Source organism: Dermacentor variabilis, chromosome 5, assembly GCF_050947875.1.
Source record: "Dermacentor variabilis isolate Ectoservices chromosome 5, ASM5094787v1, whole genome shotgun sequence".
Taxonomy (NCBI): Eukaryota; Metazoa; Arthropoda; class Arachnida; order Ixodida; family Ixodidae; genus Dermacentor; species Dermacentor variabilis.
The window spans coordinates 65,785,579-65,813,307 of NC_134572.1; the positions used below are offsets into that span (position 1 = coordinate 65,785,579).

General features: G+C 44.7%; 1 protein-coding gene across 1 annotated transcript; it reads right to left on the reverse strand.

Annotated features, from left to right (window-relative positions):
• Positions 1 to 22,911: 22,911 nt before the first annotated feature.
• LOC142581882 (testicular acid phosphatase homolog) lies at positions 22,912 to 24,611 on the reverse strand. The gene has a single exon (XM_075691326.1). It carries the CDS (start codon positions 24,133 to 24,135, stop codon positions 22,972 to 22,974), a length of 1,164 nt encoding a protein of 387 aa, XP_075547441.1. The 5' UTR covers positions 24,136 to 24,611; the 3' UTR covers positions 22,912 to 22,971.
• Between the last annotated feature and the right edge of the window lie 3,118 nt (positions 24,612 to 27,729).

Consider the following 27,729-nt stretch of genomic DNA (forward strand, 5'->3'; position numbering starts at 1 on the left):
GTTCTTTTCAGGTGGATTACTTTTCGGAGGCTGACTGTACTTGCACGAGAAATTACAAAGTACAGGTGGATTGGATATAACGTTGAGCTCATCTCGAAGTTCTCGACACACGCTTTTGGAAAAACGGTTGACTGGAGCGGCTATGTATGTCGCGGCGCACTTTAGGCCCAGATATCTCGAGAGTGGTGCTAGACTTACGATTTCTGCTAAGCAAACGTAGCTTCGCTTCTGCACGGCTTTAATTTACCAATTTCAAAATGGGCCCTAAAGTGAATGATCAAAGAGTTTAATTATTGAATCGTGTATTTACCTGGACAATGCGATTTGTCACGGAAGTAACGTGCACCTTTTCTATAAGTACACCTGAATAGACGGAACAGTGATATCGATCACACGGGAACGAAAGAAATCTGTTCAAAAGGAAAAGGGGAAGGGGAGTCTGGGGGGGACGTAGCTGGGGCCAGGAGCGGGGGTGTGTTGAGTGTATGGACGTTCCGGAAAATTTGTAGACACTGCATATAAATCATGCTCTCTGTAACTTGTTAACTCGTTTGTCGTACTAACGCTTTGTACATTCTTATATGTGAAAATGAAACTGTTACATATGAATATTTGCAGGCTATATAACAGACAAACAAAAGAAATATTTGTAAAAAAAGGAATGTTTACTCTAGAATTGTTATGCGTACATTTTGTCGTACATAAAGTCGAGCGTTTGACGTAGTCGTTCTGCGGAAACCCGCAAGGTGGAGAGAAGCAATGAATAAAGGGAAAATGAGACATCCACCCGTTTTGTAGCAATTGCTACAAAGGAAACCCATACGGGTTCCTCGAAAGAAAAGCCTCATAGTTGAAGAAAAATTCGTCCCGGACCGAAAAATTCGTCCCGTGACCGCCGCTGCTGCAAGAAGCAGCGGCGGTCACGAGTCCCCAGCACTGCGCTCTTGATTGACTGGCCGAAGCGTCTGTATAAGGGCAGTAATTGTTCGTGCAAGGGTAGAGGTATTCGGTGGGTCTATGCAAACGTTTACTACAGCAGGCGAGACAGCACGAATCCGAAACGTCATACTAGCCGGTCAATGTGTGCAGTAATAAGCAAGCACTGACGAACAAATGAGCGTCGCTCTTACGTTGTATGGGCTGTCATTCCATTAAAGTGTGCCATACGAGTGTGGATGTGTAGAATTATTTAATGGGCGCTCCACGACCACAGCCCTTAACAGCGACCCCTTGCTCGTAACCACTCACGTGGCTTACTTACTAAGATTACGAGAAGAATATATATATATATATATATATATATATATATATATATATATATATATATATCATAAGAAGCCAACAAACACTGACACCAAGGACAACATAGGGGAAATTACTTTTAATTAAATTAATTTTGGCACAAGTAATTTCCCCTATGTTGTCCTTGGTGTCAGTGTTTGTTGGCTTCTTATGATATGACTAATAAAAATCGGGACCCTCGGTTAACCCCCTCTTTTCTCGTTTATATATATATATATATATATATATATATATATATATATATATATATATATATATATATATATATATATATATATATATAGGGTGACCCAGCTAACTTTAGCCAGAGTTTAAAAATATACGAATACCACGGTAACTGGACAGAACGAAGGTAATGTTGTTTGCGGTCGCTCGGAAATACTCAGATTATTTTTTCATTCGACCTCATTACATAATTAGCCCTACTTAATTAATCAAATTCTCAAGTATTATAATTAGCTGAAAAGTGTGACATAAGAAAATTGTGGCGCAACACGAAAAACTCCCGATACAGCTTTCTGTTGCTCAATACGTGCTACGTAAAAGTGATATCACGAGCGTAAAAGAAGCCCGCGAATACATGCAAAGTACGCCGAGCGGCCAGTAGCGCGGAACTTTGCGAAACTACGGTGATCATTTTTTTAAATAATCGCTTCACGGCATACATTTAAATCTAGGAACTGTAGCTAGTAAATTTGCAAGGCCTATCGACTTGAAACGAATTCAGAGGATGGCACTGGTTTTGAGATATGCGCCGTCAAAATTGCGGTAAAAATGCGCTGTTGTTCCACTCACTTATTTAAGAAAACGGCTGTTTTATACATTAAAGCACAAAAGTAACTGGAACGTCGGTCGATTTTGTCAGACGCTTTGAAAATGAATATCTCGCAAGTGGTGGAGTCCTGAGAATTAATCGCAAGTGGATATGCCTTGCAAACTCGCCGTCTACAATTCGTACATTGATATATGCGCCGAAATATATATAATTAAACCTTAATTAGCGTAATTATGTTAAGTATTCAATTATATATTTTTATTTCTCGTAGACGTAATGGTCGCCTAAACGAGTAATTGAGATCTAGGTTTAGAATTCTACTAACTCACACAGGCAATGTTTAAAAAGTTGGTGAGGCTAGAAAAAAGAAAAAAAAACATCCTTGCACAATGTGAGGTGCATAGATGAAAAACTTGGAGGACGTTTAAGCTTAGCCTTTAGCAACGGAACGCGACAGCATTCAAAGATCCCTGGCTCCTTATCACGCTTCCCAGAAACTGCAGCTTACGTAACCGTAATTTTTACCGGGAAATGCTGGCGGAGAACGCTATGCACTAAGGCGAGATTTCCAGTAGGAACGCGGCCTCTTGAGTGGGCCGATCCCGGAGGTCGTGCACAGCCACGCAAAAGAAAGAAAGAAAAAAAGAAAAGAAAAGAGAAAAAGAACAACATAATTTGCAGGTTTCTGTTATTGTTGCGCTATTATGAGAACAAAGAAAAACTGTGCAAAAAAGAACAAGACAGAGAAAGAACCACACGACACAGGCGCAGACTAACAACTGGTTTAATGCGCAGTTTTTCTTTGTTCTCATAATGTCATACCAACTAGCCCCTCACCGTACGCTTCTATTGTTGCGCACTTTTAATATTTAAGTCTGAGAAGATTTAACATAAAAGGCATGCACTGTCGGTGTATTGTTTCATGACATGTGTATGTGGGCTGTTAGTATTCTCGAAATTACGAGGAATAAGATTCTCGAGAATGTAAGACTAGGCATGAGCAACTTTAGTGATAGAATGTTGTGGCAATATAATCCGCATATACCGCATGTCATATAGCAAGGCATCGCATATACACATTTGATTTGATGTTTATTTCTTTGAAACAAAAGGGGAAGCCAAGACAAAAGGCGATAGGCGAGACTGGGCCTTGGCTACCTGTTACAGACAGCAGTACACATATCCAGTGCATGTATAACAACAAAATACGCGTGTAAATCAAATACACAACTTCATATAAAATAACAGAAAATGCATTGGTTACGTGCATACAAAACAACTATGACGTGGCATCGATACAATAAACGAATATAAATAGAAAAGATCACAAAAAAATACTTGTCCTACACCATGTACAGTACTACAGCGAGTACAACTATTTAGGGTTTTCATTCAAATATTGCTTGATATTGCCACAGAACAGTATTTGCAGTGACGAAAAGGCGAGCAGTGAGAAGACGACGACGACGATTGGAGGCTAACGCGGGCTGTTGCCTCTTGGCCAAGTGCGGCGTATTCCCTTGTAAATATACTTGCATGTATATAGCTTTTCGTCTACGTCTTCCTACGTAACAACATTTTTTAAACACCTTTGCTGAAGCCAAGAATTCTACATCTAGTGAAGTTTGATTGATGACAAACGGTACCTGAAAGGTTAATTTCGCTTTCCCCTGCTTAGTCCGAATGATTGGTATTAATTGTCTACGTGTACTCAGATGATAAGTTAGGGCAGGCTTTTCAAGAAGAGGGGCGTAAAGTTTGTTTCGGTGAATATATTGCAGTAGACGATAGTAATAAATTTTATGTGCAGGTAGAATTATACATTTCCTGAATAAGAATTCTGTAAGCAAATCTCGCAGTCTGCCATAATAACCTTCAATGGCTCTAAGGGCTTTTTTATTTTAACCTATTTAAGTTTTCTGTTGAAGTGGTTCCCCACATAAGTATACAGTATGACATTTTGTCATAAAAAAGCATAGCACATAGATATTTTGAGTCATGCGGGTGATAATTTAGGAAATTTATGAAGACATCCTATAGATTCACCCAAATCCTTTACTAAGTTACACACATGAGTATTCCGTGAAAGGTTTTTATTAAAACAAACAATTCGAAACTTGTGATTGGCAACTTGTTTTATGATGTTGTTTTTATATTTAATAACTACACTACTTCGTTAAGTAGTATTGATCGGCCTAAATATTATGTGTGTAGCTTTAGTAAGATTCACATTTAACTTATTTGCCATCAACCAACTTCTTAATCTATTTAAATAATCATTTACCTTTTTTTCTAATTTAGTTAAATAACAGTCACTGAAAAAGGCATTGTGTCATCAGCGTACATGACCAGATCAGGTGAGTCAGGAATATTAGTTATATCATCAATATACACTATAAATAATAATGGCCCTAAAATTGATCCCTGGAGAACACATCGCTGTATAACCATGGGAGCAAAAGAGCAGTGATTGATTCTTACAAACTAAAGCCTGTTGCGTAAACAATTTTTAATAAGTCCAAAGGAATACCACGAACTCTATAATCCGCCAATTTATACAATAAAATATCATGTTGGACACAGTCAAATGCTTTTCGAAAGTCAAGAAATAAACCAAGAGTATATTTCTGACATTCAATATTGTCAATTATTTTCTCTTTAATGGACAACAATGCTTCTTCAGTAGACCTTCGCTTCACAAGTCCACATTGCCAGCTGGTTATAACGTTATATTTATGAAATAAGTTTTCTAGCCTAATGTTTATTACTCCCTCAAACACTTTACATAAAATTGGCAGTATAGAGATCGGACGATAATTTGAGAATTCATTTCTGCCACCGCTCTTACACACTGGACACACGAGCTACTTTTGAATGATTTGAAAACCTGCCGTTTGTAAGCACGAGGTTAACAATGTACGTCAAGGTATCTCATATGAACATCGATACATGTTTCAAGGAAGATGCCTTGATGTCGTCATGCCCTGCTGATGCACTGTCTTTTAAGTTTCTAAATAAACTGGCGACTTCAGCGGTAGTCGAAGAATAGAAGGTAACATAGTTTGATAGTGGGTTTATCAGATTTGAGTACGTCCTACACGAGATTGGTTCACTGTACTTCGCAGTGCCAACATTAACAAAAAATGCATTTATTGCTGTAACTAAATCAGAGCCAGTCAATATTCCATCGGATGTATTTATTTCTGATAGATAAGATTAAGTTTTCCTGTTCGATAAATTATTTACCTGCCCCCATATTTTCTTGGCGCCATTGCATATCAGCTTAAATCTTTCAACATAGTAATTTGATTTCGCACTTCTCCGTTCTTTATTCTGTTTATACCTATATTTTTCGAATTCTGAAAAAAGATCAGGATTGTTAGTTTCGATAAACCTATGGTACATTTAATTTCTGTTTTTAATTTTCTCATACAACGTTTTATTTATCTATGGCTTTCTACATTTCTTACTTTTCATTTTCCTTTCTCTCAACGGAAAGGCTCCATCATGGCAGCCAATAAATTTTTGAAGGAAAGCTTCATATGGGGGGGGGGGCTTCGTTTACATCGTTCATCTCATATATGATATCTCAATAAGCATCGTCAATCAGTGACTTGTATTTATCCAAGGACTCTTCACTAACGTCTCTAGACTGATAAGTTACCATGGACAATTCAGGCTTATATTGTTTAATTGAAAGAAAAAAAAACTGAGAACAGGCAAATGGTCACTAATGTCGTTGATCAGCACACCAGGCACAGTTTCAGAAAAGAATATATTTGTTTTCTGAACCCGATTACCCTCTGAAACCGTTTACTAGATATCGGCCATTTCGATGTTTTCGAAATGGCCGATATCTAGTAAACTAGAAGTGGTTGGAGTTACCCGTGGCCGTAAACTTACAGAGCTCGAACAGGCGTGTGCATGTGCAATACTATTTAGTTCCCGCGTTATATTATCATCGGAAATTAGGTTGATTTTTATATAACCCATAAGAACAACCGGAAGCTTGGTGGACGTCAGGAATTCTATTAGACGTTCTAAGAAGCGGAAAAATTGTAAGTTGCTGCCAGTGGGTGGTCTGTATACTGTTGCAACCATAGTATGGGGCAGGGCTACGGCCACACATACAACATTTAGAGTTATGATTGAAAAAGTTTCTGTTATACTATGTGGATAGCAACTTTCAACATATTCTGCAACACCACGGCCTCTGCCACTCGACCTACCTAGACCATTATAATTGTAACCAAGAAGGGGAACGTGATCATCATTAGTGTTCAACCAAGTGTTTGTAAATAGAATTGCATCAAAGTTTACTGTTAATGATTAAAAAACAAATTCAGGCAATCTCCCTTATTCTTCATGCTACGGACTTTGAGATGAATTGCCGACAACCTAGCTCTGTTCGGGCAATAAGTTGAGGTGAGACTGTTATTGTTACAATATTGACATACCATAGATGAATACATGGTAAAAATAACAACAACAATATAAATTGCATAGAAACACACCTTATGTAGTCATCTTGTTCGAATCAAACAGATCTCGGACCACATTGATATGTCCTACTAATCATTGATATGTCCGACAACATTGATATATCCTACTAATCCCAATCGAAATTTAGTGTTCTCTGCGGAGTGGTTTTAGGTAAAATGTCGCCATTAAGAAAAGCTCGTATGGTGCCTTGACGGCCTTTCCAAAAGATTAGGTGAACACTTAGCACACTTCATCTCGCTATTGTTGATTCTGCTGCCCATGTTGTTGTTGTTGTTGTTGTTGTTGCTGTTTGGTGACTTCGTAAGTGGACTATTCTTTTTCCTCTTTTCATTGTTATCATCATCACCGTTTCATTTTTTTCTGTACCCCAGAGTACAGTGAAATCGTTGCCTCCAATAAAATAATTTGGCACGTAAACAACAGTGAATAATTCTTCCCTATGTCAGAATGCTTCATAAATTATTCGAATGAAAAAACTGCCACATTCGCTGGAAGACTCAATAGATCCCCGGACTACACCATATTGTTGATGGGCAGAGATCGCTTAGTCAGTAGAGCAGGAGGACGATAATTTAATGGTACTGGGTCTGGGCGCATACTGTGCCTTTTTTCATTGAGTTTATTTTATTTTGTTGCCCTATAACCAGTGACTAACATGACCGGCGGGTGGTCGGACGGACGAGAAGAAATGAGCAAACTTTACCACACTTTGTTAAGGCCGCTTACAAATATGTTGATACAGTTTTGGAATTGTTATGACCGGTCAGCTTCTTGACACGATGCATTACAAATCAAGTCGCCTCAGAAATGTGCTCGTGACTGCGAAAGCATTCAATGTTCAGCAAAAATTACACCAAAACATAACAAGTAGATATTGACTACGAGGCATGCGATAAATTTTGTTGAGCTAGTTGGGGATATTTCATGGCTGCTTTTATGCTGGCGCACTTTACACCATCTGCCCGCTATTTTTGTTCACTAAGTTGGAAGATGTCTCATATTTAACGCAGCAAACAAGAGTTTTCATTATTGTCAAATTCATTAGGTAGCAGCAACCTCAAATGGCAACTTCAAAAGTGCATTTGTGTTTATCTTATTATCGGTCACGGGAACTTGTAACAGACACCATGTTTTGATGTTTCATTAGCATGCAAGTTGTCTGAGAACGTCCCCGTCCCCTACATTTCGTCGATCATGAATGGAGCTTGGTTCCATTCGTTTCAAGAAGGAGAGCTTGCCTCCAGAGCTGAAGCAAGAGTGATAGAATGTTCTTGCACCGTCACTTTCCTTGTAACAGCAAGGTGTCGGTAATTGGTTCCGAGCGCCAAGACTTGTTTCTCTCATCCGTGGTTTCCTCCTCCAGCTTTAACAACCGCGACAATGCAGAAACCGGGCGACATTGTAGCCAGTGCCGCGCCAAGCTTTCTTATTTTCTTCCGTCCTGCTTGCTGAAGAAAGATCAAGCTTCTTCTTCTTTTTCTTTTGAAGTGAGAGCGTTAGCTAGTGCATTATTAAGCGAAGTAGAACACACACTGTTTGCCATAGCGTCAGTGACAGAAAACATCAGCTGTGGCACGCGAACAACCTGCTTTGGAAAACCACAGCATTTTCTTCGTTTCTTTTCTTCTTCTACATCTCTCTGTCTTGCCTTTTTCTTTTTTTTTTTTGCCGCTGCCTTCTCTCGACTTATTTCACTGCAGCTTTATTGCAGCAATAGCTTTACAAGCGTTACCTCATCTACGTATCCCACTCTTTATAATTATCATTTTACAACGAATAATAATTAAAAGCTTGAAATCGACTCTTTTGTGTTCATACGTTTGTCCTCTACACTGCTTCATCATCATCATTCCTTTGACACCATCGTCAATTCGTCGCCGTTACCTTGTCGTCATCGCCTCCCTGCCTTCGCGCTCGTTATAAAGCGAAGTAAAACAACACTTTGCTTTCCACTAGCTCTGAAGAGCACCTCAGTGGTGGTGAAAGACAAAAATACTTTCCAGGTAGATGCATATGAACCTTAAAGAAATAACGGTTACCATAGTAAAGCAGCGCTACCAAGCTGTTTTAACTCGATAGCTTAAGAGGATGATCTAGCTCGGGCCTGACTCCGGTGCGGCCTATTCAAATACATGTAAAACGCAAGAACGTTTTCCTGAGATAACCCCTGCACCAATTTTAATGAAATTTGTTGCATTTGAGAGAGAAAGTTAAATTCTAGTGACTGTTGGAGGCGGAATTTCGATTTAGGGCCTGAATTTTGCAAAATACTTTTTTAAAGGATTCGCAAGTTCGAAGAAGAGACGCACGAAGCTTATAAATTAATAGCTCGGCATGAAAAACAGATATCACGGTTCTGTATACGACATCCATTACGTCATTCAAAGCGGACAAATTCGATATGTCAATTTATATCTTACGTGAATTTTTTACGTTTTGTACAAGGGTTCTGCAAAAGCTGCATTTCCATATTACAATATATATACGCCACCAAGCTCCGAGAAATTACAGATCTCTCTCCAATAAGCGATCGCTTTTGAAAGTTCACCAAGAACTGTATGTCTATATCAATACAGAATATCCCGAAGCCGAATATACTGTAATGGTGAAATATAAAGAACAAGCGCATCCCGAATGCAACACATGTAATGCATGCCATGCAAAACAATAGAACGATAGGATAAACTAAACTCTACAAGCACCAGGATGTGTAGCACCAACCAGAAACACTAGTACCCCGCATTTAAAGTTGTATGTCGTTACTTTGAGAGGAACATGATTCAACGGGCCTTATTTTTGGAACGGTTGCAGGATCCCTTTGACCTAAGAGGCAATTTAAGGGATTCCTGCAAGCTCTATCTACGAAGGTACATAAATTATGACGAAGTAGCAGGTATTGTTGCTTTACGCACGCTAGTATCTTGTAATGCGGACGCCGTTGAACTCGTAAAGGACGGTTAAGTAATAAAAAAATGAATGACCTGTTCTAACATCGGAATGACTGTACCGACGTAGCGGCTATAAATATTCCTCTAGTGCACAAATCTTTTAAGTAGGAATACGAAAATGGTTTTAGGGAAACAAACACGCGTACTGGACGTTTATTCAAAGGGTCTTTATACGTTAAATGACCGCATTCATGTAAAAGCATGAGTGTTAGCGAACTTCAAACTCGAGTCCTAGAGCGCCAAATGCAATTGGAAGAATACTTGCTCACTCTATGCATTCATAGACAACATGAACACTGCAAAAACCTAACCGATTGCCTTTGGCGGGATGCTTTGCAGAAAAACTTTAGGCGATCGCAGCGGTCGTCTTCAAGCTCGTTTGCGTAATTCAGATGTAATAATCAGGGTAGAGAGTGAATAAATTTTTTTTCGGAGACCAAGATGGTGATGCCCGAAGGTGGGCGGCCACCCTATGCCAGGTAGCCGTGGCCCTGTGCTGATAGCCTGGACCTATTCACCAGCCGAAGTTGGTCCTCAGGTTTTGGGCTTGTCAGCTGTGCCTCCCACTGGTATTCTGTCACTGCTTGGATAGGCGCTGTCCGCTGGTTCTTTTTGCATTTCCAGACCATGTGGTAAAGGGTGTTTGGTGTATAGCAGAATTGCCCTTCTCTTGTAAATGTTGACGGGTACATTGCGTGTAGTAGAGTGCCACGGAGGTATCTGAAGTCTGCGTAGTATGACGGCTTCTTCTCAGTTAAGCTTGGTGGGTGGCGCCGGATATTCCCTCCTGTTCTTCTTGTAATGTTCTAGAATGCTGTAGTAATTTCTTTGTATAATTTTGTCTTGGTCTCATGGTATACAATGTCCTGGCGGGGTTGCCCGGCGTACATTTTCTCGGGCGGCGGCGTGAGCCGCTTGGTTTCCCACCAAGAATTCGTGACCCGGGGCCCGGCAATGTACATTTCAGGGATATCTTGGTTCTTGATGATGTTGAGTGCGTTCATGCTAATTCTTCCTGTCCGAAAATGGCGACAGGCTGCCTGCGAGTCTGTGACGACGATGACCGGCGCGTAACATCGTCAGGTCGGTATGGCCATTGCTATGGCGGCCTGTTCCGCTACCTCAAAGCCCCTAGCAACTACTGATGCAGCTGCCATCTCTTCGTTCTGTTAATTGGGAACGCGGGCAACATACCTTTCTGCCTTGTATCTGGCGGCGTCCGTGTACCTTACTTCTGCCTTGCTGCTTTCTTTGTTTGGCTTTTTTTTTGTAGCGCAGTGGCTCTAGCTTGTCTTCTCTCTGTTGTATTATGGGTGCACGTTCCTTGGTATAGTCGCTACGCTTATATTTGCTCTCAGGGCCGGGGTACTTCGATAATCAGGGTAGACAATATTTATTAAACTGTTATTTCACTAACTAGCTGTATGCCAACTGCGTTTCGTCAATTCTATTCAGAAGACTGGTTGTAAAGAGAGACAGAAAAATAAGTGCTCGTGAGCAGATAGTCATGCTTCAACAGAGGTCTCGTGGGTGTTATTTACTGTTTGTTGCTGTTTGATCGGGGCAGGATAAATCATATCAAGCATTTGATAAATAAAGCATTTGATTATAATGAAGCATACGTGTTCCTAAAGTTTACGCCAGAAGATGGTGGAACGAGCGAAGTGATTCAGGTCGCTTTTGGAAAGTAGTGTCAAAGGAAAACCCTACAAGAAAAAGAAATACGAGGAAACAATGAGGCTGTGAGGCGCGCTAAAAATGAAAAATTCGTAGAGGGCGATGAAAGGATGAGATTGATAATTGTTTAAAGGCTTACTTGATCGACACTTGCGCGTTCAGATTCATAGGTAATAGGCGCTTAGTCAATGCACGTTAGGCGAAACGGCGGGCTGTCAGAGTAAACGGCAAATTAGAAGTGGAAGGGATGTAAAAAAAAGAAGTATGTGAAGATCTTCCTCGCAAGCAATCACGATGACAGGAATACTATGAAGGCAAACATGACATAGCCGAGACTAAACAATTCATCGGCAGACAGGACACACGAAGACGAGAAAGTGGAACATGAAGGTTGTCGTATACTACAAGTAGCTTTCTAGCCGTGGCACGTTAGGCTAGTCCAAACACATCGCTTCTGTCATAAGCAACCAGGCTAATTATGCGTGATGGTAGACAGAGGAATGAGCTCGACCAAAAAGTTACTCGCAAGTGATAGCAATAAAACAGTAACTTTGGAAAAGGTGGGCATCACGACAGCGACTATTCAAATACTGTGCCGTCCAGTGGACAAGCCGAGAGACACGGCCGAGATCTGGGCCATGGGGGAAACCATGGCAGGGTGAGGCCGAGGAGGCGGGGGAGGAGAGATTGAGGGGTTGCACGCAACGCGACCGAACGTCGCCCAGAGAAGAATGGCGCCGGTCGAGCAGCGAAGGCCGTGCGGGCGAGACGCGCGAGAGGAGAGAAGGAACGTGCGATGTCCGTACATAGATCACGCCGAAATCACCGTGCTCCCTAGGCGCATTACGCGAGCGCGCCGCGATGCCGATGCTTTGCTTGATGTCCGCTTCGCGAGCCAGTAGCCGGCCGTTGCAGCTCTGCAGCAGGGTCGCTGCGGTAGCAGCAGCAGTAGCAGCAGCTGCTGCTGCTTCTTTCGTTGCTCGCGGGCAGACGACAGATGTGATCAAAGCGGCTGCCCTCTCCGATGTCTCCCTGATGGAGCAAGAAGCGCAATAGAATAACGAAAGAGGAGGAAATAATGGCGGACGAGAAATAACATGGACAAAAAAAAAAATGACGCCGAAATGAGGGGCCATAGAAGAGACGGTGGTCACAAAATGCGCGCCCAAAACGCAGCATTGTGGTCTCGCGGCGGCGATAGTCGTTCTGTGGCCCGGGGGCCAGAGAAAGAAAGCCACGGACGAAGACCACGCGCTGTCCCAACGCGCGCTGTCAGCCGTCATTTTTCGAACGTTCCGCCGCGGCCAGGGGGTGTTCGAGAAGAATAGCATCGGCACTGTGACCACGGCTGCGATATGCGTGGTTTCTGGTAAGAGATGGAAGCGAGAGCGGTTTGAGGGCTCACGTCTCGCGATCTGCGGACGTGGAGAGGGGTGGGGGTGGAGTAGGGGAGGGTGGAAGTCAGACCGGTGCGTTGAACTGCAAGGAGCGGCTGAATGAAACGTCATATACGTATGCGCACTCATCTTTGATGACCTCACGCAATGCGACCGCGAGGTCGTTGGACTTTGATATTCAAGATGCATTGTAATCTACAATGAAACGTGAACCAATGTAGGTTGCCGCCGTTCTAAAAGAAACATAGCATGCTGCGAATCAGCTCTATAAAAATTTTATTATGCTTCATTTGAACAAGGACTCCTTTTCATTCCTTGTTTTTTGCATTTCTTCACTTTTCGGTATTTCCAGGGTGGCCGACCCCCTCGTATGTATGAGCCATATGTTAGGTAACAATACCGCCACAAATCCGAAACATTTACCACATGTTCGACACGCTCCTCCATAGTTTACGCTAGATGTATCCCAGGCACGTACACAGAAGTGTGTGCGGGGGGGGGGGCAGCCCCCCCCCCCCCGCCGGAGTTAAGCGGCACACGCCCCCCTCCCATGCCACCACTCCTCACATACATTCGTAAAGCACCGCCAAATCACTCTTAAGACTTGGCAGCTATTCGGTGGTCAACACTCGGCTGCTGTTACAGTATTATTATGCACGCTGGCGTGGCTCTCGCCGGACCAACGCGGGATTGTGCCTTCAACGTCGTTGCCTTCCTGCGCCGCTTCTCGCCGCAGTTTTCTTAGTTCGTGCCATCGCAAGCGAAGGAGTAGGCGTCGTGTAAGCACTGCTGATGCATATTGAAGATGCACTCCGTAGGCGATGAAGCGTCACAGGCTAAACCGACGCTGTCGCGTCCTATTAGCACGTTTCTTCTGGTTTATAAAATGCCACTGACATAAAGCATTAATGCTGATGCTAAAGGTTATTCGTAACAGTGTATGGATTTTTCATATGGCTAAATTGTCCCTCTTGTGACGTGAATGGCTTAACATTTTGTTATTTAAGCTGTATATATGTGCATGCGTGTCTCTCCGTGCGTATTTTCCGCAGCGCCTTCGTCTGTGTAACTAGCGTATGTAGTAAAGCTAGTGCATACTATGTCACGCAGTAATGTAGCACTGTATTTTGCTTTTATCCCGGTGCAATTTTCAGTTTATTCCTATTTGGACTTCGTGCTTGCTTCATTAAATAATTTTGTTACGATCTTGTGTGAAACAGGGTAGGAAGATTTGTCTATTTCTTTTTTTTTTTTTGTAGTCCAATTTCTTGTAATTAGCTCAGTGCCTATTTTTCTCTTTAGTTTGCGGCTGTGTATACACGACGATGTTGCATCAAACGATTTCCGAGTATGAAACTTCGTCTATGGCAGTTCCTTCTTCTCCGTTCCAGTAAAACAAGATCGGGGGAATTTTTCACCCCCGCATGCGCATCCCGCTGCCTTTTTCTGTCTTTTTTGGTGGCGGGAGTTATCGGCATCTCCTGGGGTGTGAAGGCCAGTTTTCCCATAGATTCGGTGCCCGCGCGATTAACTCGAGATGCGTTGAGTTGTCACCATCTATTAAACGGTCACGCGCATAGCTACTGCTTCGTTACTTCAACCTCCTTTGTTTAGACTGACTCAGCGACCACGAAAGGGATGCGGTTCTTAGTCAGCTGGTCTGTATGCTCGTGGAGCGAGTTGCGGCCGGAGAAAACACCATTTGCGTTTAACTTTTCATTTCGCCTCATTATTTCCTCGAGTGACGGCTCGCCGCGACGCTGGCAGATCCTCGGAACCATATACCCGCGATATGGGTTAGATAAGGTGGAAAACAAAAGAATGCAAAGCAGCATCCATCATCAAACCCTGCAATAACCGTTACACACATAACCAATATGACTGTCACTCGTTACCTCGTCTGGTTTTCCCTAACTGTACAGCACTTTTCGTGTAAAATTGGCAACTGGAAACGAGAGTCCTAAGGAGTTGAGAAATTAAGCGATCTGCTAAGGGAAAGAGCCAAAGCAACAGCCAGACAGGAAGGAAAAGCGCAAATTAACAAATTAAACCGTTGTCTATAAAAATATTTACGGATCAACATCTTTTTATTTTAAAAGGAAGTAGAGAACCACGGGAAGTGGAGAATGATTGCGTATGTTTTTAATGACGCTTATACATTTATCAGTCGAGCCGCCCGATGCAAATACTTCTCTGCTGTACTTATGTGGGCCTCTTTCTAAACTTCCGCGTTGGACGCAGTACGTCTAGAACCACAGTGTCCTGCGTTCTATGCGTTTGTACGTGACTGGCGGTCACGCATCGTTACGGAACTTCTCAAATAACAATACGAGTCGGTTTTGACACTTGGTACAACAGTAAACGAGGGATCCAAAAGAACTGTGATTGTTCCGCAAATACATCTTTTTCTAATTCTTCAAGAGCTAACTAAAAAAAAAAAACTACTAGAAATCTTTATTTTAAGCTGTCCCTTGTTTACTTGTTCTTGGCAGTGTCCTTCCTCCGTTGCTTTCCTGCGCGAGCCCGTTTGATGTGGTTGCTTGTTTGCCAATGAAGGAGAGGTGCATCTCACAGGCGTACCTGTGGGATACACCTTATTTCATTTCTCTTTTGCGGATTTGCACGCCTTTATACCGAACGGCGGGCATTAGTCTCGTTTGTGCTAGTAAATGTACCCCCAGCCCCTCATTTGCACAGAAAAGTCACCTTGGGTTTGACTCCCAATAATTTCGGTGCCATTGAATTTCGGTGCCATAATGCCGGATAGTCTTTTTTTACGATGACACGGCAGGACGGATTTTTTTACCCATGAGCCACCGGTAAGGCTGTCACCTTAGACAAAACCGCCGTTATGCTCATGACAACGCAACAGAAGACGACAAGATAGGAGAATGTGCAACCGAGCTCTCACACATCATAAAAAAGAAATAGGGGGCCATACTCACAAAGTTTTCCGTTCATAATTGCTGTTTGGTAATGGCTGGTTGGTTTCGCTTATGATGTGTCCGGCATAACTATTGGCTAGCATTAGTTCTTATGAATAGTTCTAGCGTAACCACTTTTCATCAGATTGACATTTTTGGGAACTTCACCCAGTTTACGACCCATCTGTTCATTTGTCCGTTTGTCTGCGCTTAAACCATTTGCCTGGCAACTTGTTTAATCCGGCACTCCGTGTATAGTCTGATTGGCAGAGCATCGGGCTTCTTTGATGAAGGAACCTGGCTCCAAGCTGACCCTTGAACCAACTTGCGTCGCTGAACATTTAACATTGGGTATGTGTCGCTCTTTACTGTACTTCTTTCATGCCCTTTTGGCTCACTCGGTATGTGGGACTCTTCAATGAGCGTCTTTGACGCAAACTTGGATCGCTGCTGCTTGCGTCCGCAAGGAGCAGTGGAAGCTCGAAGAAGTACATGACTGTCGACATTTATGGGATTAGCATTACGTGTCATCACATTCGCCTACTTTGCTCCAGAAGTAAATTACGACATTCTTCTCAGCTTTACTGACACGTTAGCCAAACTGGCCACTCATACAAGCAGCAGCGGCAAAGAGGAAGAAGACTCCATCCGGCTGCGTTCCCGCCTCTTACATGAAGCGTTTCGGCGATGGCAATACGGCGTATCCTTACATTGCTTCAGTGCTAATCGCATTAACGTCGACATTCATCGTGACGTACGGCTCCTGCGGATTTTTTTTTTTTTAATAGTCGGGCCATTTGGCCGTGCCGTCTGGGTGAAGACGACGCTCAGGACTGTCCCGACAAATTCGGGACGGTTGACAATTCTAGTCATGACTGCTGGTATCTCGTATTGCACGATTACCTTGAATAGGACGTCATTGGTGACGTCCAAAATTTGATGCTGTCGGTAAAGTGCACATCACGAGGGATGCGTCTTGAGGCTCATCGTCTTCACGGCAGAGAACAGGGCAAAAAGAGTGGTGGCTGCACATTGTCTCTACTTACCCCGTTGCTTTCTGGCTTCCTTTTTTCGTTATTTCTTCTTTGTGTGCTGTCTTATTTGTTTATTTGTATGGGATGTTAGAACGGCATCTAGATTAATCCCACGTGGCATAGCCTGGTATTTCTTGATCGAACAACAAGCAATCAACACACGTGCTTCACGAAGAAAGCATGTCTTACAAGCTGTGATCGTATCCTGAGGGCTGTCCTAGAAAAAAGCGATGTAGCGGGGTTTTGTTGAACTCTGAGTTATCTGAACTGAAAGTTTAGACGCTTATTTGATACAAACACGCGCGATAGTATGAGCGGATGTGGACTCATCACGTTCTACTGATCTAACATCACGTTCTGCTTGATTGTCTAAAATAATATGTAATATATTTGAACAATGCAAAAAATATATCAGTATTACCAGCGTCATGTCACAACCTACCTGTTGCACAAGCAATTAACTCAGCAGATACGTTGTCGACTTAATAAGAGATGGTTAAGTTGAAAGCTTACGCAGTAGTGAAGAGACTGTAGCTGTCAATTTGAACAGAAGATCGTTCTGCGTCGAGGACATTGTTGGTTATGTGATATCGTTGCCTGTCAAGTGGGTATTCTGGCGACGAAAACAGTTATTATCTCATCGGGGGTTTTCTCATAATATCTTGACAACGTGTAGTTTATAGGCGCCATGCTGCATTCCCCCCATCACTTTGTTGCTCCCTGTCAAACTCCAAACTAAAAAAAAAAAATTTCACGTGCTTCTTCGGCTGTCGAGATTGTACGAAGCAGAGTGGCGGTAATAGAACTGCGAGGTTGGACTAAGAAGAGAACCTTAACTTTTTCAGCTCACTAGCATAAGGACCAAGGATATTTTTGCTATTTCTCGCAAAATTAGCCGAGTGTACAAGGAATACAAGGGTGTCACAGTAACATGGAATTTATGGAGTTACAGGAAGTGATTGAACAGTGGCTGAAAAATGAACGCTTCAACTAAAGCCATCCTTTCGGAAAGGGGACATGTCTCCAACAGGGCACTTTCTTCCCCCTGCCCCCTCTCCTTTTCTTTGGAGGGGAGGGAGGAGGGGAAGAAGTATTCAATTAATAGTATAAATTCTCAATAAGAAAATAGTGAGTACAAAGACATGTCTTGCGAAAAGCTAAAAGCGACAAAGAAACAGAAACTGACTTCATAAAATGACTAATACGTGTAGAAAAATAATGAATAATACATAATAAACAAAATGAGATATTAATAAGTAAATAATCAATAAATAAATATAATAAAGAAATTAATATGAATATATATTTCAATACGAGCTGGAAAATTAGAAGAAGAAGTGCTGCCAAGTAACCGTGTTGAAACAGTAGGCCCAGACCGAAGCTGTCTTTGTTCGCTCGCTTTCATAATCAAATGAAAAGTGTTATGAAAGAACTTAGTGCTAGTACCACGTGAAACATGTCGTTTTTGAACGCAATGAATTAAGTGAAAGCGAAAATCCAAAGCAGCAATGTACATTCTTTTTGATCACTTCTACTTGGATTACTTTTTTTAAGCGGCTGACACATAAAACGGCAGAATAGAATAAATCTGTGCCGTGATATTCCATGCCTGTATTACAACACCTTGAGCTGCGTTCATTACGAATTCGTAGAATTAGTTTCGCAACAGTTCTTTTCTTCGGTCAGAATCGGCTCTCTTATCAACCTTGTACGTTGTGTCAACCTTATCTCTGGGCTGGACAGCCAGCCTACGTTTTATGCGAGAGTGGCACGATCGAGTGGCGTGATAGAGCGTCTTGCTGAGCTGTTTCGCAGAGGCAGCAGAAACGTTGTCGTGGCCGATTAAACGTGGCTTCTCCGGAGGAAAAGAGGTCGTGCGATTAGAAAAAAAAAAAAACAAGAAAGAAAGCTACGAGCCAGCGAAAGTCCGCGTGGCTATCTTCCCTTCGACCGTGGCGACGCATTGTCTCTCCGAGTAACGAGGGCCGATAGGGACCCCTGCTCGGTTGGATGAAGGGTGATACGAGCTGGTTGTTCACGTGATGCACAGGGGCTACCTCCCATTGATCGGCGAAGACTAATGGACCAGCACTGCCGAATGTAATGGGGCATTCCCTGTGAAGCGGTCAATCAGGAAATTACGAAACACGCGATTGCTATCGAGGGCAACGGTGATTATCTCTCCTGCTGCTGAAGATACGGAAGAAAAAACAAACAAACAAACAACCAAATAGGCAAAGAAACAAACCACGACGCTATGATCGATGCAGTGCGCTTGCTAAGAACGGACAAAAACGGGGAAAGTAATTGCTGCTTTGCTTATTTGTGCATTCTTTTACATAGATCGCAAAAAAAAAAATAAAAGAAAGTCCGTAAACATGTTCTCTGCACCTGAAGGAATGCTGCAGAAAGAAGCAATGAAGAGTGTCTTCCATTATTACGGTACCATTCCCATACTTCACGATGGCAAGAAGTGAGGCAATATTCATAACTCTCGTGCAAAAAGAGCATCTTGTATTATTTCACTTATATACCTGGTCTTTCTTTATATGAAAAGCTTTGTTGAACTAATTTTTCATTTAATATGCGCAAATCGGCACCATTAATAGAACGCTAGAAGAAAAAGAACAACAAAGTAAAGCTGATGATATTTGGGGTTTTACGTGCCAAAACCACTTTCTGATTATGAAGCACGCCGTAGTGGAGGACTCCGGAAATTTTAACCACCTGGGGTTCTTTAACGTGCACCTAAATCTAAGCACACGGGTGTTTTCGCATTTCGCCCCCATCGAAATGCGGCCGCCGTGGCCGGGATTCGATCCCGCGACCTCGTGCTCAGCAGCCCAACACCATAGCCACTGAGCAACCACGGCGGGTAAAAGAGATGAATCAAAAGTAAAGCTGAGAACAACAGCAGACGATATATGCGGCGCCTTGTGGCTCTCCAATTTGCTATTCTAAGAATACGAAATGGGACCCATTTTTCATCTGGTTACACGTTGAAGATTTCAGAGCAGAGTGTTGGCGGTTACATGGTTGACAAAAGGTCTAGTGCCAGTTACATGGTTGACAAAAGGTCTAGTGCCGAGAAACACTGGCATTGCGCGTTCTCAGTGAGTGCTACCTGAGTGCTATCCCACAACTATTTGAGAGAGAAGCGCCACCAGAGTGCGCGAGTGATAAAAGTTACAAGAAACCAATGAGGGATAAGAAGCTGACAATCCTTTAAAATCCTGCATTCATATCCCGACATAAAACCTAATATTACCGTTCTACACGACACACTAGGCCCGCACCGCACAGTAAGTAAACCAAACGAGCGTCAGGAGACCACTTGGCGCAGGTTACAGACTTACTCATACCGAACCCCTACTTACACTCGCGCATTGGCACATGCAGAGTAAGTCCGTACTGTCACCTGTGCGGCGAGCTAGCTTCGCTAAGTCACATCCTCTGGGACCGTAAGGAGGAGCTCTCTCCCCCCGATCTCGTGGCCTCTTCCTCACCTCCATCGTGGGAGGAAGTGCTGCTTAGCTCCAGCCCGGACGTGCAACTCCAAGCCGTGGAGCGAGCCGAAGAAGCCACCGTTACGAATCGCCTGACGGCCACCTGGCCTTCCTGACGAGCCCATGAATTAGCTACCCACTCTGACAAATAAAATTGTCTCTCTCTCGAAAAAAAAAGGACGTTTCCGGCCAATCGACTGGGCTGCGCCATCTCAAAAAGGAAAACCATCCAAAATCGTCTGTGCACAAGGCTTAAGGTCGCGAAAGAACTCAATTTCATAGCGTGTGAGCGGCCACTCAACTGAAAGCGCTGAAGTAATCTCAATTTGGATTGAAATTGAATTGAGCTTGACCACCTGGAGTACCTTAGCGTCCACAGCAAGCATTGTAACGAAGCCATTTGCATTTCGTGCCATAGTTTAATGCAGCCACATCACTCGGTAGTCAAACCTGCGAGCCTGTGCTTCATAGCAGAGCGTCATAACCCCCTGAGATACAGTGGCAGGGGCTGCTTTAACGTATAAACGTGCGAATTCCGTCAGACGCGTGCTGGTTCGTATGCATATGACATTTTCAATGATTGTGGCCAATTCTGTCCGATACGAAAGTGGCTCAATGTCAGCGTCCGCTAAATTTTCCCCACCTTTTAAGCCTGTTCAATGTGCCGTATTTTCGAGGTGTTGTTACCGTGGACAGACAGTTACACGTTCTCACAGGTCACCTTTTTTATTTTCTACGAACAGTGGTGAAGCCCCACCGACATATTTAGAACACCACGCATAGAACGCGTGAGTAGCCATTCTTTCGTGGCACACCGTGCTATCTAATGCCCTGGCGACCGGTGACCTTTTCCTGGAAAGTCACACGGACGTCGCGTTAGGAGAAGGCCATGGCTGTAAAAGAGACACTTCTCAAGTGAATATAAACAGGCATCCAACCACGCCAGATAAGGCCCTCTTTCTTACGGGTAATGTCTTTAGCGACTCAAGCATCGAAAAAACACCGCCGCGTTGCGGGCGTAGGGAACCAAGCAGGACGACACGATGGCCCCGCTTCTACGCGTGCAGCCGTCCACGGACGGTTGATTACTCCCACTTCCTTTTCTTTCCGCACCAGCAGCGCTTGTAGATAGATAGGGAGAGATAGAGAGAGCGAGTTCGTGTGTGTGTGTGTGTGGGGGGGGGGGGGGTCAAGCAGCAAGCGACAGGCTGTGTCCATGGGATTATCAGGCCAGAGTTCCGATCGGCTTGTAGCAGCGACTGTGCCAAGATGGCTGGAAGAGGAGCAGCGCTCGCGTCGTCTCTATTCGACTTAATTACGCGCCTGTCGCCGACAAGGGAGAGAGCGAAGGAGGGAGATATGGAGGAGAGGAGGAGGAGAGAAGGAGTAAATGCTGATCTGGACTCCGGTAAATCCCTGCTCCCTCCTTCTCGTAAACGCGCCTCCGTATTCCGCTTGAGTTCTTTATGGTTATTATTTTAGCGTTCTTTGCATCTACGTGCTTTTTGTGCTCACAAAGAGAGTCGGATCGGTAGCGTTTCGACTGCTCCGCTGGCGGCCTCGGCTTTTCTTTTGCATCCATTTACCACGCCGGCGTTCAAATCACTAGAGGAAACCGAAAAAGGAAGCCGACGGGAGGGACCGGATCCACTAGAAGTTTGGAGGAGACCGGGAGAACAGGGTCTGAGACGGGGTCGGGCCTTGATTAAAACGCTTCGGGGCAGATACAGCCGCTCGCTGCTCCGACTTTTCAGGTAGGAGACTTCGCTGATGACGCGGATCCTACACACGCGCTTCTTCTTTGCAAAGGAGCCGTAATAAGGCACCGGTTAAGTTCTTTCGAAAGGTAACCCCGATGTCGAAAGCTTTGCCTGTCTGCTTCTGATTTGCTTTGTTTGCCCGACTCCGCGAGATGTACTTCCGCGGCCTACGGCGTATGGTATCGAAGCTTGGCTTAAAATAGGAGTGCGCAAGTAACTAATGCGAAAAAGAAGTGTACGCACCGCGCATTGAAAGAGGCCCCCAGGCATGGCAGAATTAGTTTCATCGGCAACGCTCATTACTACTTTAAATGTCTTAAATTCCATCGTTCAATTTGGAGTGGTATATATAGTGGAGACACGCTCAAGTCAAAGCTGTTGCGCAAAGTTGAAGCAGACGAGTAAACGACTGTCGGTAGCTGAAAGGCACTTTTGGAGGCTACCTAGTTTAATATTCTCTTTGTGTTAGGACGTGGGCTGATGAGGCGGAGTTCCAGCTGCCCGACCTTCGAATGTAGTCTGTTCACTGAAAATAACCCGAGGGAACTAATAATTTTACATGCCTTAACAATAACCCCTGCCTTGAGATGAGAGGCGATATGTATGCTCAGACATGCGATATGTACCGATACCCGACGACTACACGCCGTGTTGGCTTAGCGGCTATGGTGTTACGCGGCTATGAACGAGGTCGCAGGATCAAATACCAGACGCGGCGGTAGCATATCGACGGGGTCGAAATTCAAAAACGCCCGTGTCCCATGCATTGAGAGCATGTTAAAGATTTCCAGGTGGTCCAAATTAATCCGGAGTCACCCACTACGGCGTGCCTCATTATCATATGGCGGTTTTGGCACGTAACCATAAAAAAGACAAGACCAATACCCGATGAGAAATAGCACCTCGTTGACCTATTAGCTCTACGTGACCTAACGCCCGCAATCAAAGGATAGTTAGTATTTATATTCAACTTTCAGGAAAATTAAAATAATGTATCCTACGGTGAATAAGTCCGCGTTTAAGAATAAGAAAAATAGTCGCCTGCGCTTTACATGTAACTAAGCTTATCACACAATTTCTTTACATCTTTCGTGTAGCTGATGTTTATTGCTATCGGCGCCGCACAATACAAAGGGAATTTCCTTTCACACTAGAGGTTGGTGATCACTCCATCCACACTCAGTTCTCGACACTGGTCTGAATTTGCGCTCCAATAGTTCACGGAAGCTCCGGAGTGAACAAGGCTCGTTGCACCCTTGCAGGGCTAAAGCGGAGAGGGTATCGCCGGCCTTATATAGAACTTTCACGTACAGGTCGGGCGTCACCGTCGAAGTTAAGGTGAACACCTCCACCAGTATCGCCGAACCGTACGGAGGCTTTTTCCCGAATGTTCCGTTCAAGCCAAGCAAGATACCCGCGACGTTGACATCATGGTAGGCTCTCAGCGTAATCTTGGGCTCGTCGCTCGGGTCGAGCTCACCGCGTAAGAGGGAAGACGGCGCCTCGCCGGTGGGTGCGACATTGGCCATGGCATCGCGGAGCAGTGCGCCTCCCATGTGGTCCATCTGAGAGCGCGACAAGCCTTCCATCGACGCTTGGGCGGCCCACTGCAGATGGCGCCAATACCGGGAAGCCCAAGCGGGCACGGGCAAACCGTACTCCCTCGCCACGGACATCGAGTCCAGAATTTTGTTGACGGTGATGAAGCGGCGCGAGGACGACTCCTCGCTGAGGTTGGTCATCCGGGCGACGAACCCTACGACCGAGCCGAGCGTTCCGAATAAGGGCTTGCTCGACGTCGCGTTGTTGGTCAGATAGGCGGGCTCGGGAAGAGCGACGAGCGACCGCAAGGCCGCCCGAACGCGAGGCACGCACACGGTCGAGTACTTGTCGACGCCGTCCGGCACACGCGTGATGGGCACGGGCTGCCACGGCTGGTCGGGCTGCCACTCCTTCTGCTCCCTGTTGGCCGGGTAGAGCCCGTACAGCGCCAGCGCGGCCGTCTCGTAGCAGCGCGGAGGGGGGCTGCTGCGTGCGTCCACCTCGCGCGGGTCGTCGCTGAGGAACTCGGCGTAGCGAGAACGCAACCACCGACCCAGGGCGGTGGCATTGGCGCGGCCTCTCGACGTCAGGCGTCCGTAGCCCAAGGGCCAGGGGTGGTTCTTGTTTGGGTCGCCAGGAAAGGTCACGAGAGGCGCGCGGTCGGTGTGGCGAAAGATGGCTACGACGTGCCTGAGCAAGGATCCGTACCGGTAGGATGGCTCGGACGCCAGTGCCAGCGGCAACAGCAGCAGAAGAGCAAGCTGCATCTCAGCTTCTCTGTGGGCGGAGTAGGCGAGAGCTTCCTTCTGGTCTTCTTCCAAAGAGGAGTGGCGAAATTTCGGTGGCCGTCTTTTTTTTTTTCGTCTTCGCCGTCACTGAAGAAGCCACGTGCTCGCTGAAGTGTTCCTTCAAAATCCCATTCACGAAAATGTCATTTCATCTATTGAGCTTCCTTCGATGGCTGAGAAAACTAAGCACGGCTCATGAGCGATATTAAAATGCAAAACTGCCAACGTTGCGAGAGTCCATGAATAATTGTCGCGCAACAATTGCGAGCTAGATGCAGCTCATCTTCCTCTTTTTGGTAAGAAGCGCGGGCACAAGAATTGGGTGGCGCTTTAGTGTTTCACGCTACCTGCTTCGAAAGGTACCGGGAGCCGTTGTGCCAGACTCGGTTCCTCTTCGCGATGAGTGCATCACAAAGCGCAGCGTATCAATGCTATCACCGCATCACATATGCTTGTTTTTAGCCTGTCTAAGCAGCGCATATCCCACCTCGTGACTGAGTTTTTCGTCATTTCTTCAGTTGCATGCTTATCAGAAGCTTCGTATTATCCTTACAAGCGACGCGGTGTATTCTTCCGAGATAAGATTTGCTGAGAGCTCCCTGAAACACCTGAACAAAGCCCGACGTTTGCAAACCCGTTTGCAAGTCGAACGTCCGATAGACTTCGAGGACCGACAGACTGCCCAACCGTGAAAACATCGAAGTATTCACGTGATAGCGTTAAGTGCCCCGTGTCACAGGAAGTCCGGCGTCGGCGTCTCGCGCCCAGCGGCAAAAATAATTTCAAACCATGCAAACTGAACCACGCATATCCAACAACGCGGGCCTCCCATCTAACGCAAAGAAACTACTGAAATAATTGAATTTCTCAAAGTAAATACTACCCAAAATTGTAAAGTACGACTTCACGCACAGACGTGACGGCATATCGGATTGTAATTTGAATATAGGAGAAAACATAATTCTGTTATACGGAAACTGAACCATGAACCCCTTTTGCAGCGTGTCTGCCATTCATAGACTGGCCACGGCGTGTGCGATTTGGGCGCGCCGGCACGGGCGAATCTCGGAGGCCACGGAGCGGCGCGCCCGGTTCCGTGGAACACCTCCGGACGGCGCTCGCCTCCGCCGCATCACGTTCCATGCAAACAGCCGCGTTTCTACCCAAAAAGATCGCCTTCGCGCATAGCGTTCGCGGCCAGCGTTTCCCAGTGAACATAACGGTTACATAAGCGTGAGATGCAGTCAGGGATCTTTGCATGCTATCGCGTTCCACTCTTAAAGGTGAAGCTTAAGCGTCCTCAATTTTTTTTTTTTTGCCATAGCGCATATAGCGTATTCTCGTGGGGGCGTGCGGGATAAGAAGCAGTGTATCGACGCCATCTGCTTCGTTAGGGTTGTTAACATGTGGTTAAAATCGCATAAATATGAAAGTTATACCTGGATAAAAATCACTATATTTTCCCATAGAAGTCAACTCCGTACTTCTATTTTTTAGTTCACTGTGTGCAGGACTAAAGAAAGTTACTCTTAACGTTAAATAAAGCGAAAATCAGACATCCACCCGTTTGTAGCAATTGCTACAAAGGAAAACCATACGGGTTCCTCGAAAGAACGTCGTTTAAGTAAAGCTTAACGTGATTTAAAGCTTAACGGGGTTTAAATAAAGAGACTGAGCTCAACTGAACTTATTTTGGGGATCACAGAAAGGTCTGGGTTTCAAACCTTTGTTTCCCCCCGCCCCAATTTAGAAAACAATGAAATAAAGAAAACGACAAGAAACAAATACTTGCCTCATGACGGTATGAATTAATGGATGAATGGATGGAAAGCGGCAAAGTTGGATAATTCTGTCTCTCTCCTTTTTTGATACATGTTAAAGTGTGGAGCACTTGCTGCTGTTGAAGTTTGCTCTTCTACACTGCCTACGTTACAGTAGCAACACACGATCAGTGAGCACAGCGAATTACTGCGGTGCGTGGTAAAGAAACGAACTACACGCAATAGCTGCACTAAGTGTAACCGGGAAGGCGCACTTTTTCTTTAATAATGACAATGATGAAATGGGCAGTGCAGAGATGATTATAGAAGATAGCTCTGCAGCTGTTTATGGGCATAGTTTAACGATTCTCAAGTGTACCTTGCGCAGACGTGGATCTTCTCAGCCATAATGATTACAAATGCAGAAGCATTTAGGACGTCACCACGAATTGCACGTTTTCTGTCACCTGTTATTTCGTTTCTCGATGGGTTTAGCGTGAACCGTGCATGCCTGCGAGGCCAGTGATTAGAGACTGGAGTACCGCACTCTATCGTTCAGCGCACAACCTAACGATTTCGTGTGGAGAAACACCACGTCGGCATTTATTGTAATTTCCGAACGCTGCTTGCAATTAAACAAAAACTGGTACGCCCTACTTGCTTCGTTAGACAGCGCCATGACGTCTTTGACAGAGAGCTCGTAAAGAGAGAAATAAAGAAAAAAAAAGGTAGAAAAAAAGGAATGAAGAGAGAGAGAGAGAGAGACGCGAGATAGTGCTGTGGTGCTTTCAATACGTCCGACTTCGCAGCGAACGAGGATAGTTCAACATTAGCCAGACGCAGCTATTCGCGAGTCTCGGCACATATCTTAAAGATCGCTCGGCAGCCTAGCAGCGAAGCACCCTGTTTTCTGTTCGCGAACGATTTTCTTGAGCCGTGAAGCGAAGGAAACGATTACTACCACGAAGCCGGAAGTGAGAGCCGAGCAAGAAGAACGGGTATTTAAGAAGTACAAGAAGTAGTGTATGATGAGGAAGTAAAAAAAAAAACAACGACAGAAAAAGGAAGGGAAAGGAAGCAGCTCGAAATCCTTCTTCGGGCAGCCAGAAGTTATCCTGCTCGCGGCGCGCCGCGCATGCCACGGATAATTGCGCGCGCTCGCCGAATCGATACACGTGCAGGCATATACGACAGAGTCAGCCGCCCACCGCGAGCCGCCGCTTCGGACCCGGGGCAAATAATGGCGCAAACAGACGCGCCTCGTCGATAAACCGAAACGGAGCGAACAATGCATATCGACAAAGGAAGGGCAAACAGAAAACAGGCCTGGATGAAGGGGAAATCACTTTCCTCGTCCCTCTACCGGGTTTCTTGTTTGATCGGTTCTCTCGCTCGCCCGCGCTCAGTCCCTTCTTATACCCGAATCCTTTATTGGCGATGACAGAAATATGCGCACTCTGTGCACATGATTCGGATCCGCTAAGTCTCACCCTTTCGTCCGCCTCCGCCCGCTGTTTCTTTCAGTAAAAGAATTTGTGACAAAACGTGGCAGGACAATTTACTGCCGTATAGATCTTTTCACGTGGAAAGGTGGCGTTCCATTGTAAGCCACCTGAGGTGCTTCTATATATATATATATAAATATATATATATATATATATATATATATATATATATATATATATATATATTGACACGTGTACTTATTTTTATCGGGCGACCACGTTTCGCCGCCTAACAAAGGTAATCGCACAGCGCGGGACGCGCCTGCATGTATCCGAAGTTTCTGGAAAGTTATCGATGCTTCTACCGG